Source organism: Papio anubis, chromosome 17, assembly GCF_008728515.1.
Source record: "Papio anubis isolate 15944 chromosome 17, Panubis1.0, whole genome shotgun sequence".
NCBI lineage: Eukaryota > Metazoa > Chordata > Mammalia > Primates > Cercopithecidae > Papio > Papio anubis.
The window spans coordinates 73,132,766-73,149,514 of NC_044992.1; the positions used below are offsets into that span (position 1 = coordinate 73,132,766).

At 48.8% G+C, this 16,749-nt stretch overlaps 1 protein-coding gene across 3 annotated transcripts in view; it reads right to left on the reverse strand.

The window, feature by feature from the left end:
• NPLOC4 (NPL4 homolog, ubiquitin recognition factor) overlaps positions 1-16,749 on the reverse strand; it is an 85,758-nt gene that overhangs the window by 59,078 nt on the left and 9,931 nt on the right. For 2 of the 3 annotated variants that reach the window (XM_003913560.4, XM_009191463.4), the window contains exons 3-5: positions 11,110-11,222; positions 3,391-3,567; positions 543-591 (exon numbers count right to left, since the gene is read on the reverse strand). In XM_003913560.4, coding sequence (XP_003913609.2) covers positions 543-591; positions 3,391-3,567; positions 11,110-11,222 — 339 coding nt within the window. The remainder of the gene's footprint in view (positions 1-542; positions 592-3,390; positions 3,568-11,109; positions 11,223-16,749) is intronic. The other variant, XM_031657870.1, reaches the window with a different exon arrangement.

A 16,749-nucleotide genomic window follows, 5' to 3' on the forward strand; every position in this document is an offset into this window, starting at 1 on the left:
AAACAAAACGTTCTAAGTCAAATGAGTTTCAGGAAAATTTTGCAAAAAGAAATGCCACAAGATGAGGCAAGAGATGCCTCATGAAGAAAATCAGGTTGGCCTTCCTGCTGTAAATCCAGCATTAACAGCTCCAGTCAGCATTATTATGGTAACTCTCAATCTCACCAGGACAAACCAGTACAAGAGATGTGAGATTCAAGGCAAAGTAAATCAAAACAATGATAAGCACGGAAGCCGACAGACTCAGCTTTGTGTCAGATCTGAAAAGGATTGTCCAGGGAGCCTGCTGTAAATGCTGCCCCTTTATCACAGCCACACAAATGCTTCAGCCATTCATAATCAAGCGAGAAGGTCACTCCCATAAATAAAGGCTCGTCCTGTGTGCAGCTTGCACTAGGGGGAATATGAGGCCCAGGGCAATAAATAGATAAGTTCTTTGAACCACTACAACCAAGTGCATGGACTCAGGGAAAGCACTTAAGACAGCTGTCTACCCGCAGCCCCCCACACCGGCCCAGAACTTACTCCGCAGAGACTCTCACCTCTAGAGGGACGCAGTGCACGCATTTCCCCAAAGGGCCGTGGCGGCATCTGAGGAGAGTAACAAGGCAGAAAAAGGCAGAGCAGTGAGGATGTCTGTGTTCCGCTGCTGCCATCTCACACGTACGTCCTACTTTAACAGAGTGTTTCCGTGCCCACATGGAGTTATATTCCAGATGGCACATGGATGAACGTTTATATTTTAATTGTTGTTTTGTTTTGTTTAAAGACAGGCTCTCACTCTATCGCCCAGGCTGGAGTGCAGTGGTGATCATGGCTCACTGCAGCCTTGAATTCCTGGGCTCAAGCACTCCTACCTCAGCCTCCCGAGTATCTGGGACTCCAAGTGTGCAGCACCACACCCAGCAGTTTACTATTTATGTTGATATGAATGAGAAAAAACTGACCCGCACATCAAACCTGTGACTTCATGAGGATCAACTGCTTAAAATGACAAAAACCAAAGATAAAAGTGAACAAACTCAAAGTCAATTTAAGTAGTTTTTTGGCCAAAGGTGGTGGCTCATATCTCTAATCCCAACACTTCGGGAGGCTGAGATGGGTGGATCACCTGAGGTCAGGAGTTAAAGACAAGCCTGGCCAACACGGTGAAACCCCGTCTCTACTGAAAATACAAAAACTAGCTGGGCATGGTGGCAAGTGCCTGTAATGCCAGCTACTAGGGAGGCTGAGGCAGGAGAATCACTTGAACCTGAGAGGAGAAGGTTGCAATGAGCTGAGATTGTGCCACTGCACTCCAGCCTGGACAACAAGAGTGAAATTCCATCTCAAAAAAATAAATAAAATAGTTTTTTGGTTTTTTTTTTTTTGAGACGGAGTTTTACTCTGTCACCCAGGCTGGAGTGCAGTGGTGCAATCTCAGCTCACTGCAACCTCCACCTCCTGGGTTCAAGTGATTCTCCTATCTCAGCCTCCCAAGTAGCTGGGATTACAGGCACACAGCACCACACCTGGCTAATTTTTGTATTTTTAGTAGAGATGGGGTTTCACGGCCGGGCGCGGTGGCTCAAGCCTGTAATCCCAGCACTTTGGGAGGCCGAGGCGGGTGGATCACGAGGTCAGGAGATCGAGACCATCCTGGCTAACATGGTGAAACCCCGTCTCTACTAAAAATACAAAAACCTAGCCGGGCGTGGTGGCAGGCGCCTGTAGTCCCAGCTACTCGGAGGCTGAGGCAGGAGAATGGCGTGAACCTGGGAGGCGGAGCTTGCAGTGAGCCGAGATCGTGCCACTGCACTCCAGCCTGGGTGACACAGCGCGAGACTCCGTCTCAAAAAAAAAAAAAAAAAGAGAGATGGGGTTTCACCATATTGGTCAGGCTGGTCTTGAACTCCTGACCTCAGGTGATCCACCTGCCTCAGCCTCCCAAAGTGCTGGGATTACAGGCATGAGCAACTGTGTCCGGCCAAGTCCATTTAAAGAAAAGCGTTAAATAAATAATAACAAAGCTGGTACGTGAACATGGCAAAGGGCCTGAGAGCAGTGCATAAATAATCCAAGTTTGGAAAATACCTACTTCATGTGCATTTTGGGAAATAACAAAAAAAAAAAAAAAAAAAAAAAAACACTTGTCCCATGGGTTTCTGACATTTTCAGTCACAGAAGCCTTGGGAGCACAACACACACAACGTGAAGGCAGTGGTGGGGTGGTGAGACGCCAGTGGCAGTCCCTCTGGGGCTCCATCAGATCCCTTTCTAAATGGAGTCAGAATTCTTAGATGCATACAGGCTCTGTGTTTCGAAACAGAGGTGGTCTCTGTACTTCCTAATAAACAGGCAGGCTCTACCTGATGACGGGTCAGAATCCACACACACACACACGCTCTCTCTCTCAAAAGTTGCTAATGAAGCAATGAAAACAGATCATGCAAGCAAGCCAGCGCCAGGCCCCTGGGAGGAAACACAAATGGAAAAGGCATGCCGGCTAATGGCTATGGCTACAAAGTGGCTCCATGCCAATGGCAGCCGAGCGCCATTTATGGTTCTCTGAGCTAAGACATAAAAGTTGCTAATGCAGCATTTGGAATCCCAGTAACTCAAAGTCAGCACCCCGTCACATCTACAGAGTGATGCATTTTGAAAACGACCCCACTGCAGAGACAACCTTCGCTCAGATAATTTCACATGGCCAAGTGTAAACTCAGATCCTTCTCACTGGTTTATTTAAAAGGAATTGCAAAAAATCTAAAACAAATATATATATACATAAACGTTTCATATAGGCCCAGGTGAGGAGGGAATATTCCAAGGCACAGCATCTTCTGCAAGTGAAATGCTCGCTGCAGGGATGGAGAGCGCACACTAGTGTGGCAGGTCAAAATCATCCAACCACTACGAAATGAGAGACACAGCACGCACCTCACACGGGTGCACACACACAACTACCTGCCCCTTCCCTCTTCCCTCCCCTGCAGCTGCTGACTAACGTCCCACTCTGCACGGAAGTCAGCATCTCCAGAGGACATCACAGTAAAGACTTGGTGTGAGGCCCCCAACTCCCCCAATACCTTTCCAGTCTCTTTGTACCCAATGCTTCAAAACTTCTTATGGGAACATATTTTGAGACTGAAACTGATAAAAAGCTAAAAAACAACAACAACAACAAAAAAACTGATAAAAAGCTAACAAGGTAACTTGGAAGTAAAGTTTAACCTGAAGATAGTAAAACTTAAGACTTACATTTCTTCATCAGATACGTATTAAAACAGGACATGTTATAAATATTTCCCTTTATTCACCCATTAAGATCACCACACGTGGGACCCTAGAACCCCATTCACCCGTTAAGATCACCACACGCGGGGCCCTAGAACCCCATGGATCACTCACAGCTGTGGGTCTCGGCTTCGGTAAATCTTCCCATCCTGTTTGCTGAGGTACTGATCAATCTCGTCCTCCACCACGTTGGGAGCGCCAAAGACCTTGAAGCCCGGTGGAGCTGACGTCTCCATTTCAGATGAGGGCCCAGCAAGGCTCGAGGGAAACAGGAACAACAAATCGCCATGCCTGTTCAAATGACAAACAGAGGCCAATGCCTTCCCTTACCACCTGAGCTTCATGGAAGCCCAACTCGGATATCTGCAAAAAGCAAATGCCAACAACCACCCCTGTAGGCCTAAATAATGAGGTTTCTAATTTTAAGACCAGAATTCTCTTCTAACATCTCCCCTATGTTTCTTGGCATTATAAAGACCGGTATGCAGGTCTCTGGAATTTAATTTTTCTTACAATTTTACCTTAAAGTCTGTGAAGCCTCCATACACCTAAATGATTTTTCATGTACACACAGCCACAATGGACCTGCTGGGCTTCAGGGCCTCTCCTCCCACCTCTCACCCTCTGCTTGGCCCCCACCTCCCTCAGCCATTCCTCTGGCCTCTGGGAGGCTCCCTCCTCCCCCAGCACTGCATGTGCTGGCTGCATGTATCTCCACTGCTTTAGTGGCGTTCACACGGAAGCACAGACACACATGGGAGCCGTCACTACTTTTAAAAAGTGGGACTGGCCGGGCTCGGTGGCTCATGTCTGTACTCCCAGCACTTTGGGAGACCAAGGCAGATGGATCACAAGGTCAAGAGATCGAGACCATCCTGACCAACATGGTGAAACCCCATCTCTATTAAAAATACAAAAAAATTAGCTGGGCGTGGTGGCGCATGCCTGTAGTCCCAGCTACTCGGGAGGCTGAGGCAGGAGAATCACTTGAACCCAGGAGGCGGAGGTTACAGTGAGCTGAGATCACACCACTGCACTCCAGCCTGGCGATGGAGCGAGACTCCATCACAAAAAAAAAAGTGAGATTAGCAGAGACATACTTTTCTACTTCAACAACCCCTCATAAAATCCTCCAAATATAAGGGGTCCGCGTCTAATTGCTATGACAATGGCTGCACGTTCCCCAGTGAGGCTGCTTAACCACTCCTCAGCCACTCCCACACTGACGAGTATGCACAGTCTGCCAGTTTCTGCCACCATCAACACCACCCAAAAACACCCACAGACAGACGTCCCTGGAGTTTTCCTTCTAAAGGGCAAACTCCCAAGAGTCATGCTTAAGGGTTTCTGTTTGTCTCTGAAGCTGCTGACATATTGCTTTCCAAAAAGGCTGCCACAAGTCACATTTGGTTTTCCATCAGTTTCAGTCTAAAGAGTCACGCTGCCAACTTGGTGCCAGGCTTGACCGCCATGGCAAACTGCTGACCTCAGAGACCAACAAGCATCTCCACTCACAGTCCACAGAAGCCGCCTGGGGTCCCAAGTGACCAGAGATGGCTGCCAACACTAACCCTCCAGGCCAGCCTCAGAAGAAAGGCTGCAGCATGTCCTCTGATGGATATTTAACTGCTGCCAACAAGACACACACACAGGACACAGACTGAGAGGGCAGGATCCACAGCTCCAAACCAACACAGTGTGAAGGAAGAACAGAGGCCTCAAGGACACACGGACACCGGGGCTCAGGGCAGCTCTTCAACTAATTTCTTCCCTCCCCTTCTTCTTCCCTCATTTGGGGGTGACGAACATTACCGAACATTACGAAGTCAGAGATGTCTGTTTCTTTCTCTTTTTTTTTGAGACAGAGTCTTGCTCTGTCACCCAGGCTGGAGTGCAGTGGCGCAATCTTGGCATACAGGAACCTGCATCTCCCGGGTTTAAGCGATTCTCCTGCCTCAGCCTCCCAAGTAGCTGGGATTACAGGCATGTGCCTGCCACCACGCCCAGATACTTAGCGTATTTTCAGTAGAGACGAGGTTCCTCCACGTTGGACAGGCTGGTCTCAAACTCCTGACCTCAGGTGATCCGCCTGCCTCGGGCTCCCAAAGTGCTAGGATTACAGGCGTGAGCCACCACATCCAGTCAAGACGTCTGTTTCTTTTTTTTTTTTTTTTTTTTTTTTTTGAGGCGAGGTCGCTCTGTCGCCAGGCTGGAGTGCAGTTGCGGATCTCAGCTCACTGCAAGCTCCGCCTCCCGGGTTCCATGTTCTCCTGCCTCCAGCCTCCCAAGTAGCTGGGACTACAGGCCCATAACCTAGCCCGGCTAGTTTTTGTATTTTTTAGTAAGAGGCAGGGGTTTCACCGTGTTAGCCAGGCACAGATTATAAACTCCTGACCTGGTGATCCACCCGTCTCGGCCTCCCAAAGTGCTGGGATCACAGGCTTGAGCCACCGCGCCCCGCCAAGACGTCTGTTTCTAATAGCAGATTACATATTCCTAAACACCCTCTAACTACTAATATAAAAAACTTGACTTACACACTAGATCAATTTCAACAAATATACTCTAAAATCAATTGCTGAGCACTAAAGAAAGTGGAGGAAATCCTCAGAGGACAAACCCAGCAGTGCACTCAAGACAGCAGCCAGCAACACAGAGCTCAGAGCTGCTTACGGGGCCAAGGCCACTCTCAGTAATTCACTCACATCTTTGGGCCTACAGCAGTTTGCTGAGCACTGGGAGACAAGGACTTGAGCTTCCCTGCCCAGAGGGGGCAACTGAGTCTGAAACTTCCACATAAATGCAGATAACCAAAGAATGCCTGAACAGCTGTGAAAAACCTACCAGCTGAAAATAGGAACCAAGGAGGAAGCCCATCTGCCTCTATCTGGTATATAGCAAAAAAAAAAAAAAAAAAAAAAAAGTCACCTCTGAGACTGTAACTAAAGGCCTGCTGGGCCATGAATCTGGGGCAGAACCAGGGATGATGACATCTGGTTCAGAAAGTCCAAAGACAGAAATTAACTTGAAGGAGTTGTAGGTCCATCACACCCCCCTGTGCCAACAAAAGCAAATGCAAACCTTCTCTGTAGAAAAGCTGCTAAATCTGGACTGGGCACAGTGGCTCACACCTGTAATCCCAGCACTTTGGGAGGCCAAGGTGGGAAGATCACGAGGTCAGGAGATTGAGACCATCCTGGCTAACACAGTGAAACCTCGTCTCTGCTAAAAATACAAAAAAAATTAGCCAGCGGTGGTGGTGGTAGGCACCTGTAGTCCCAGCTACTCAGAAGGCTGAGGCAGGAAAATGGCATGAACCCAGGAGGTGGAGCTTGCAGTGAGCCGAGATCGCGCCACTGCACTCCAGCCTGGGCGACAGAGTGAGACTCCATCTCAAAAAAAAAAAGAAGAGTAACACACTACCACACAAGTAAGAGTGGGTAGAGACATAATTAACCAAGAGTTAGACTGGCAAAGACTCAGAGACAGAAATTATGAGACAGAATATCAACCTTTATATGGGATATTAAATGAACAACGAAATGGAAGAAGAGGGTTAGTGACAGAGGCTATCCAAAATGACCAGGCAGGATTCTAGGACATGGAGGCGGCAGGTGCCAAAGTCAGTGGCTCTTCCCAAATCTCCCTCCTGCAGACAGCTAGACCGCATGCCAGGTCCCACCGATGCATCTACAGCAATGTAGGGGCAGGGATACAAGTGGGGGCAGACAGATACCAACAGTCACAAGACCCAAGAGGCAGGCTCCCATGTCTCACAGCCCAGATGGGGAGCACTCAGCCACCCAGTGGTCTTCACTGGAGGCCAGTGGGCCAACGTGGCAGCAGAGCAGAAACTAGGAGAAACCAGGAGCAACATGGCACCTGTGAGGACTTGAAGCCAACAGCCAGATTTAGGGGGAAAAATAATCAGAGTATTTATTTATTTATATACTTTTGAGACAGGGTCTTGTTCTGTTGTCCAGCTGCAGTGCAGTGGCACAATCATAGCTCACAATGGTGTCGACAAAGACCCTGTCTCTAAAGAAAAAAAAAGAGGGGGCCAGGTGTGATGGCTCACTCCTGTAATCCCAGCACTTCTGGAGGCTGAGGCCAGCGGATCACCTGAGGTTGGGAGTTCGAGATCAGCCTGACCAACATGGAGAAACCCCATCTCTACTTAAAAATACAAAATTAGGCCAGGTGTGGTGGCTCAAGCCTGTAATCCCAGCACTTTGGGAGGCCGAGATGGGCGGATCACGAGGTCAGGAGATCGAGACCATCCTGGCTAACATGGTGAAACTCCGTCTCTACTAAAAAATACAAAAAACTAGCCACGTGAGGTGGCGGGTGCCTGTAGTCCCAGCTACTCGGGAGGCTGAGGCAAGAGAATGGCATAAAGCCGGGAGGCGGAGCTTGCAGTGAGCTGAGATCCAGCCCCCGCACTCCCGGCGGGGGCACAGAGAAAAACCCCCGCCCAAAAAAAAAAAAAAAAAAAAAATACAAAATTAGGCTGGGTGCGGTGGCTAACGCCCAGCACTTTGGGAGGCCGAGGCAGGTGGATCACGAAGTCAGGAGACCGAGACCACCCTGGCTAACGTGATGAGACCCCACCTCTACAAAAAACACAAAAAATTAGCCAGGATGTTGGCGGGCACCTGTAGTCCCAGCTATTCAGGAGGCTGAGGCAGGAGGATGGCGTGAACTCGGGAGGTGGAGCTTGCAGTGAGCCAAGATCACGCCACTGCACTCCAGCCTGGGCGACAGAGCGAGACTCCGTCTCAAAAAAAAAAAAAAAAAAAATGAGCCGGGCTTGGTGGCACATGCCTGTAATCCCAGTTACTCAGGAGGCTGAGGCAGGAGAATCACTTGAACCCGGGGGGGCGGAGGTTGCCAATGAGCTGAGATCATTCCACTGCACTCCAGCCTGGGCAACAAGAATGAAACTCTGTCTCAAGAAAAAAATAAAAAAAAGAAAGAAAGAAAAGAAAAAGAACAAAGGCAGGGGGCCAGGCGTGGTGGCTCACGTCTGTAACGCCAACACTTTGGGAGGCTGAGGCAGGTGAATCACTTGAGGTCAAGAGATTGAGACCAGCCTGGCCAACATGGTGAAATCCCGTCTCTACTAAAAATACAAAAATTACCTGGGTATGGTGGTGGGCACCTGTAGTCCCAGCTACTCAGGAGGCTCAGGCAGGAGAATCGCTCGAACCGGGGAGACAGAGGCTGCAGTGAGCTGAGATCGCACCACTGCACTCCAGCCTGAGCAAGACTGAGACTCTGTCTCAAAAAAAAAAAAAAAAAAAGGTAGGTGTACAGCACCCCATGGTCCTGCTGAGGGAATGGCCTGTCAGGCCTCTGTAAACCACTGTGGATCGGCAGGAAATCCAGGACACAGAGGGTAATGCTGAAGTGTCTTGTGAACATGAAATCAGCAAGACCTCAGAGTGGGAAACCCTACAAGTCAAGGGACCAAGTTCCTCAACAGATAAATTTTAAGAAAAGGAAAGAGACAGAAGGTGAACCTGAAGATTACAAGATGTAAGACAAATTTCCTTAGAAAGTAAGACTAACTGGCAGTGTCTAGGGACAGATACTCAAGTAATGAAAGAATAAAGAGCTGGGCACTGGGGCTCACACCTGTAATCCTAGCACTTTGGAAGGCCAAGGCAGGCAGATCACGAGGTCAGGAGTTTGAGACCAGCTTGGCCAACACAGTGAAACCCCATCTCTACATAAGTAGTCCCAGCTACTTGGGAGGCTGAGGCAGGAGAAATGCTTGAACCCAGGAGGCGGAGGTTGCAGTGAGCTGGGATCACGCCATTGCACTCCAGCCTGGGCGACAGAGCGAGACTCTATCTCAAAAAAAAAAAAAAGGCCGGGCGCGGTGGCTCAAGCCTGTAATCCCAGCACTTTGGGAGGCCGAGACGGGTGGATCACGAGGTCAGGAGATCGAGACCATCCTGGCTAACATGGTGAAACCCCGTCTCTACTAAAAAATACAAAAAACTAGCCGGGCGTGGTGGCGGTTGCCTGTAGTCCCAGCTACTTGGGAGGCTGAGGCAGGAGAATGGCGTGAACCCGGGAGGCGGAGCTTGCAGCGAGCTGAGATCCGGCCATTGCACTCCAGCCTGGGCGACAGAGCGAGACTCCGTCTCAAAAAAAAAAAAAAAAAAAAGAAAGAAAAAAAGAACAGCAGACACCGTTAGGGAAATTTCCGGGGTGGCTGCCAATGCCTTATCCCCGGACCTGCTTGGTGCTTGCAATGGTGACACATAAGGTTCATCCATCAAGGCATATACTGTTCTCTGAGGTGTTCAGTATGCATTTTGTTTAATAATTAAAAAGGGGAGAGAGAAAAAAAGGCCAAGCAACAGGAGAGAAGGAAGGAGGGCAAGAGCAGCGGGACACAAGCATGGTCATGAGCTGAGAGTTCCTCTGGCTGGGACAGAGGGTGTGCATTCACATTCTCTTTACCTTTAGATACGGTTACGTGTTCCAGATTTAAACTTAAAAAAAAAAATTACCAGCCAGATTTGATTTAAAAATGAAAAATGTGCCTGTAATCCCAGCTACTCAGGAGGCTGAGGCAGGAGTATCACTTGAGCCCAGAAGGTCGAGGCTGTAGTGAGTTATGATCGCACCACCGCACTCCAGCCTGGGTGACAGGGCGAGATTCTGTCTCAAGAAAAGGAAAAGGAAAAGGAAGGAAGGAAGGAAGGATTATCAAGATGCAAAACCCTTCAAGAAAGAAAGAGAAGAGAAGAGAAGACAAGAGAACAGAAGAGAAGAGAAGACAAGAGAAGAGAAGAGAAGAGAGAAAAAAGAATTATCAAGATGCAAAACCCTTCACAAGCTCAAAGGAAGGGTCACTCTGGAAATGAACAATAACAAGAGGTTCTGTTTCACCTCATCACAGGGGTAGGCAAACAGTAGGTGCCAAATAAATCTTTGTTAAGAACAAATAAATGCTATGATTGCATATTGTGTCCCTAGATATATTAATCTGTGAATCTATAAGTGACCAAAGTGCAAAACCAGCCTATCATTCTGGCTGGTAAACAGACCCACAGCCAACTGCCAGCAGGTCCCAGGCCCACCACTGAGCCAGTGGCCACAGCACATGCAACCTGCAGCGTCGAGAGGAAAACTGACCACTCGCTCCCTAAGGACTGAACTGATCTAAGGGATATGTGAGCAAGTGCCCAAACAGTTTCGATGGGAGCCAGCACACGTGTTCCGTAAAGGGCCAGTCAATACTTTCAGCTTTGCAGGCCTCACGGTCTACCACAACTACTCAACTCTGCCCTTGTAACATGAAAACTGGCACCAACAACACGACCTGGCTGTGTTCCAATAACACTTTACAAAAACAGGCAGCAGCCAGGCTGTGATAAGAGGTCTCTGAGTCCTGACGGTCCTGAATGACCAACTCTACGGAGTGGCATGGGCCACTGCACTGTCGGCACTCCTACCCAAGCCAGCAGGGCTAATGTGATTTCCCTGCACACAGCTGCATTCAAGGTATTTCACTCCAGACAAGCAGCTGAGTATGCAGCTCACTCTACGCCATACATGGACAGAGACAATAACTTTCTCCTCAGTGACACAAACTCCAGAATTCTGCAAAGTCAATTAAATCTGCTCAATAGCAACGGCAGATTCAGGATAATTACTGAATCCCTGGCAAGCAACACAGTCACGTGTATTCTGGTCAGTTGATAAGACCATAATGAGTGGTGTGAAGAGGAAAGAGGATAAAACTGGGCAACCTCGGACAGATCATGGGGACCTCATTTCCCCCCATTCCCTGCTTCCTCCTCAGAGGACACTTACTTGATTTTTAGCAAGTTGAGGGATTTGTTGGAGGAGGCTGTTATCTCTCCAGTCTTGTTTCTATTGATGTAAACTGAGAAGCCATTATTTTGGAAGCCAAACTCCTTTGCAACCTAAAACAAGGCCGAAAGAACAGAAATTTAATAAAATGCTAAATATCACTACACATACCATACACACATCAGACATTACTAGAAGAGTATTCACAAATTTGGAAGGTGCTCATCATTTACCAAATTCCTCTTGCTATTCTGCTCTGATAAAGAAATTTGTACTGCTCACAAAGGTGTCTATTAAAATGAATAAAGTGGCCAAAAAAGCAACAGTCTTGTCAAAGATGAAACTTTATAACACATTTAAGACTTTGAAGCAAACAAGAGTTAGGGCTATCTTTGTTTTGTTTTCAGAGTCTCGCTCTGTTGCCTAGGCTGGAGTGCAGTGGCGTGATCGTGGCTTACTGCACCTTCACCTCCTGGGTTCCCGTGATTCTCCTGCCTCAGCCTCCCAAGTAGCTGGGATTACAGGCGCCTGCCACCATGCCCGGCTGATTTTTGTATTTTTAGTAGAGACAGGGTTTCGCCATGTTGGCCAGGGTGGTCTCAAACTCCTGACCTCAGGTGATCCGCCCGCCTCAGCCTCCCAAAGTGCTGGGATTACAGGCGTGAGCCACCATGCCTGGCCAATGGCTATGTTTGAAAAGTTCAATTTCTACTTTTGAAATCAATTGTAAAAACCCAATTCCAGGCCAGGCGCGGTGATTCATGCCTGTAATCCCAGCACTTTGGGAGGATGAGGTGAGAGGATCATCTGAGGTTAGGAGTTCGAGACCAGCTTGACCAACATGGTGAATCCCCATCTTTACTGAAACTACAAAATTAGCTGGGCGTGGTGGCACACGCCTGTAATCCCAGCCACTTGGGAGGCTGAAGCAGGAGAATCACTTGAAGCTGGGAGGTAGAGGTTGCAGGGAGCTGAGATCGCGCTATTCCACTCCAGCTTGGGCAACAAGAACAAAACTCAAGCTGGGTGTGGAGGCTCACGCCTATAATCTCAGCACTATGGGAGGCCAAGGCGGCTAGATCACGAGGCCAGGAGTTTGAGACAAGCCCGGTCAACATAGTGAAACCGTCTCTACCAAAAATACAAAAATTAGCCAGGCATGCTGGCGCGCACCCGTAATCCCAGCTACCCAGGAGGTTGAGGTAGAACTGCTTGAACCCGGAAGGTGGAGGCTGTAGTGAGCCAAGATCATGCCACTGCACTTCAGCCTGGGTGACAGAGCAAGACTTTGTTTCAAAAAAAAAAAAAAGGGCCGGGCACGGTGGCTCACGCCTGAAATCCTAGCACTTTGGGAGGCCGAGGCAGGCGGATCACGAGGTCAGGCGATCGAGACCATCCTGGCTAACACGGTGAAACCCCGTCTCTACTAAAAATACAAAAAAAAAAAAAATTAGCCAGGCATGGTGGCGGGCGCCTGTGGTCCCAGCTACTCGGGAGGCTGAGGCAGAAGAATGGGGTGAACCCAGGAGGCGGAGCTTAAAGTGAGCTGAGATCGCACCACTGCACTCCACCCTGGGCGACAGAGTCAGACTCCGCTTCAAAAAAAAGCAAAACTCTGTCTCAAAAAAAAAAATACTCAGCCGGGCGTGGTGGCTCAAGCCTGTAATCCCAGCACTTTGGGAGGCCGAGACGGGCGGATCACGAGGTCAGGAGATCGAGACCATCCTGGCTAACACGGTGAAACCCCAGCTTTACTAAAAAATATGAAAAACTAGCCAAGGCCGGGCGCGGTGGCTCAAGCCTGTAATTCCAGCACTTTGGGAAGCCGAGACGGGTGGATCATGAGGTCAGGAGATCCGGACCATCCTGGCTAACCCGGTGAAACCCCGTCTCTACTAAAAAATACAAAAAAAAAAAAAAAAAAAACTAGCCGAGCGAGGTGACGGGCGCCTGTAGTCCCAGCTACTCGGGAGGCTGAGGCAGGAGAATGGCGTAAACCCGGGACACGGAGCTTGTAGTGAGCCAAGATCGCGCCACTGTACTCCAGCCTGGGCGACAGAGCGAGACTCCGTCTCAAAAAAAAAAAAAAAAAACTTCAATTCTAATTCTGAAACCTAACACAGAATGATGCCACTAGTTCAATCATAAAATGTCCACTGTGCAGGGCTCTTTGCTAGATACTGGGAATATTCACTCATTCCTTCAACAAACATTAAGCAGTTCTATGTGCTCAGCTCCATTCTGGGTGTTCAGACCACAAAAATGAACTAGAAAAGACATGGTTTCTGGTCAGGCGTGGGGGGCTCTTATTTGTAATCCCAGCACTTCAGGAGGCCGAGGTGAGCGGATCACCTGAAGTCAGGAATTCAAGACCAGCCTGACCAACATGGTGAAACCCCATTTCTCCTAAAAATACAAAAATTAGGCTGGATGCAGTGGCTCACGCCTGTAATCCCAACACTTTGGGAGGCCGAGACGGGTGGATCACAAGGTCAGGAGATCGAGACCATCCTGGCCAACATGGTGAAACCCCATCTCAACTAAAAATACAAAAAATTAACCAGGCATTGTGGCAGGCACCTGTAGTCCCAGCTACTCTGGAGGCTGAGGCAGGAGAACGGCGTGAACCCAGGAGGCGGAGCTTGCAGTGAGCCGAGATCACACCACTGCACTCCAGCCTGAGTGACAGAGCAAGACTCCATCTCAAAAAAAAAAAAAAAATTTGGCCAGGTGCGGTGACTCACGTCTGTAATCCCAGCACTTTCAGAGGCCGAGGCAGGCGGATCATGAGGTCAGGAGATCAAGACCAGCCTGGCCAACTTGAGGAAACCCTGTCTCTACTAAAAGACAAAAATTAGCTGGGCGTGGTGGTGGGCACCTGTTATCCCAGCTACTCGGGAGGCTGAGGCAAGAGAATCGCTTGAAACCGGAAAGCAGAGGTTGCAGTGAGCCACGATCACGCCATTGCATTCCAGACTGGGCGACGAGAGTGAAACTCCGTCTCAGAAAAAAAAAAAAAACACAAAAATTAGCCCAGCATAGTGGTGCACGCCTACCTATAGTCCCAGCTAGTCGGTGGGCTGAGACAGGAGAATCACTTGAACCTGAGAAGCGGAGCTGCAGTGAGCCGAGATCCATGCCATTGCACTCCAGTCTGGGCAACAGAACAAGACTCCGTCTCAAAAAAAGAAAGAAAAAAAAAAGACAAGGTTCCTGCAGTCAAGCAGTTTACCATCAAATAGGGGAGACAAAGTCAACAAAGGTCGAAATAAGCACTATGACAGAAAAGGAAAAGAAACCTCAAATGGGAGGCTAAAGGTCTCTCTGAAGAGGTTCAACTGAGCATGGCCCACTTAGCGGCGGGTAAGCCTGCCACACGCGAGCTGGGAAAAAAGGCTGCAGGGAGCAGGAGCAAGCACAAAGACCAGGAGGCAGGAAGGGCGTTGGAAACACGGAGGCCAGAGCCCAATAAACAATAAGGAAGATGGAAAGGGATGAGGCTGGTGAGGCAGACAGGGCGGTTGGGAAGCCACACAGTCTAAAGGCAGGGGGAATCATCATCCACAAAATCTCTGTTTCTCAACACCACACTGAACAGGAAGCTAGAGTTCCAATCCTAGAGACAAGAGAGACGGGCTGAGACAGGGGATGAGATGGGACAGGATGGTGGGGATGAAGGCAAGAGCACACCTTCCAGCAGTGGTCATCACCAGGCCCTGCTGACAAATAAGACCAGGGGCAGGAATGCAATGAGAAAGGAAGGAGGTCAGAGTAAAGCTGAGAATTCCAGATTGAGAAACTATGTGGAAGTAACACCTGTGAGGGAACCATGAAAGGAAAGGCTAAAAAAGGTAGAAGACTAGAGGGAAAATCAGGACCTCCATTTGACACTGAGATTGGAGGTGACAACCAGACACACTCCAGTGAAGCCATCCAGCAGGCAGGTGTGCATCTGTGTCTGAGTCCAGGCAAGGGGCCAGAGCTAGAGCTCCACACTGAGGGGTCATCAGAGTAGACATACCCAAATGAAAGGAACATGAATCTCGGTAGAGAAACAAATCATAAAAGAACAATCAAATGGAAATTCTAGAACTGAAAAACACAAAAACAAAAATAAAAAATTCACTGAATGGGCTTATCAGCAGAAGGGAGAGGGCAGAAGACATAGGTGAATAGCTTGTGGTCCCAGCAACTCGGGAGAATGAGGTGGGAGCACTGCTTGAGCCCAGAAATTCAAGGCTACAATGAGATATGACCACACCACTGCACTCCAGCTTGAGCGACAGAGTGAGAATCCAACCAACTCTAAAGAGAAAAACAGAAATGAATCAATAAAAATAACAGGTATACAATCTGAAGGCAGAGATTTGGAAAAAAACAAAAAAAAAAACCAAAAAAACAGAGCCTTAGGAACCCATGGTACAGCATCAAATGCTCCTCACTAGAAAACATGAGGGTCGGGCGCAAAGGCTCAAGCCTGTAATCCCAGCACTTTGGGAGGCCGAGTTGGGCAGACTACCTGAGGTCAGGAGTTCGAGACCAGCCTGGCCTACATGGTGAAACCCCACCTCTACTAAATATACAAAGATTAGCCAGGCGTGGCGGCGCACCCATGTAATCCCAGCTACTCAGGAGGCTGAGAGAGAAGAATCACTTGAACCTTGGAGGCAGAGGTTGCAGTGAGCAGAGATCATGCCACTGTACTCCAGCCTGAGCGACAGAGTGAGACTTCATCTCAAAAAAAAAAAAAAAAATTGCCAAGCACGGTGGCTCACACCTGTAATCCCAGCACTTTGGGAGACCGAGGCAGGCGGATCACAAGATCAGGAGACTGAGACCATCCTGGCAAATGCCGTGAAATCCCATCTCTACTAAAAATACAAAAAAATCAGCCAGGCATGGTGGTGGGTGCCTGTAGTACCAGCTACTCAGGAGGCTGATGCAGGAGAATGGCATGAACCTGGGAGGCGGAGCTTGCAGTGAGCAGAGATTGCGCCACTGAACTCCAGCCTGGGCAACAGAGTGAGACTCTGTCTCACTGAAAAAAAAAAAAAGGCCAGGCGCAGTGGCTCGCGCCTGTAATCCTAGCACTTTGGAAGGCCACTTTGGGAGACCAAGACAGGTGAATCACGAGGTCAGGAGATCAAGACCATCCTGGCTAACAAGGTGAAACCCCGTATCTACTAAAACTAAAAAAAATTAGCCGGGCGTGGTGGCAGGCACCTGTAGTCCCAGGTACTCGGGAGGCTGAGGCAGGAGAATGGCCTGAACCTGGGAGGTGGAGTTCGCAGTGAGTCGAGACCACGCCACTGCACTCCACCCTGGGTGACAGTGCAAGACTCTGTCTCAAAAAAAAAAGACAGAAAAGAACGAAGATAGAACAGAAAAATTTAAAGAGTGGCCAAAACCCCAAAATTTAATGAAAAACATCAAATAACAAATCTAGGAAGTTCAGTAAACTCTCTCAAGTTAGGATACAGACAAAGAACACCACTGCAAGGCACACCAGAGTCACTGCTGAAAGCCAGAGATAAATGAAGATAAGAAGATGGTGGAATAACAGCTTCAAATGCTTAACAGGACCAGGCACCACAGCTCCCGCCTGGAATCCCAGCACTCTGGGAGGCAGGGCGGGGAGGA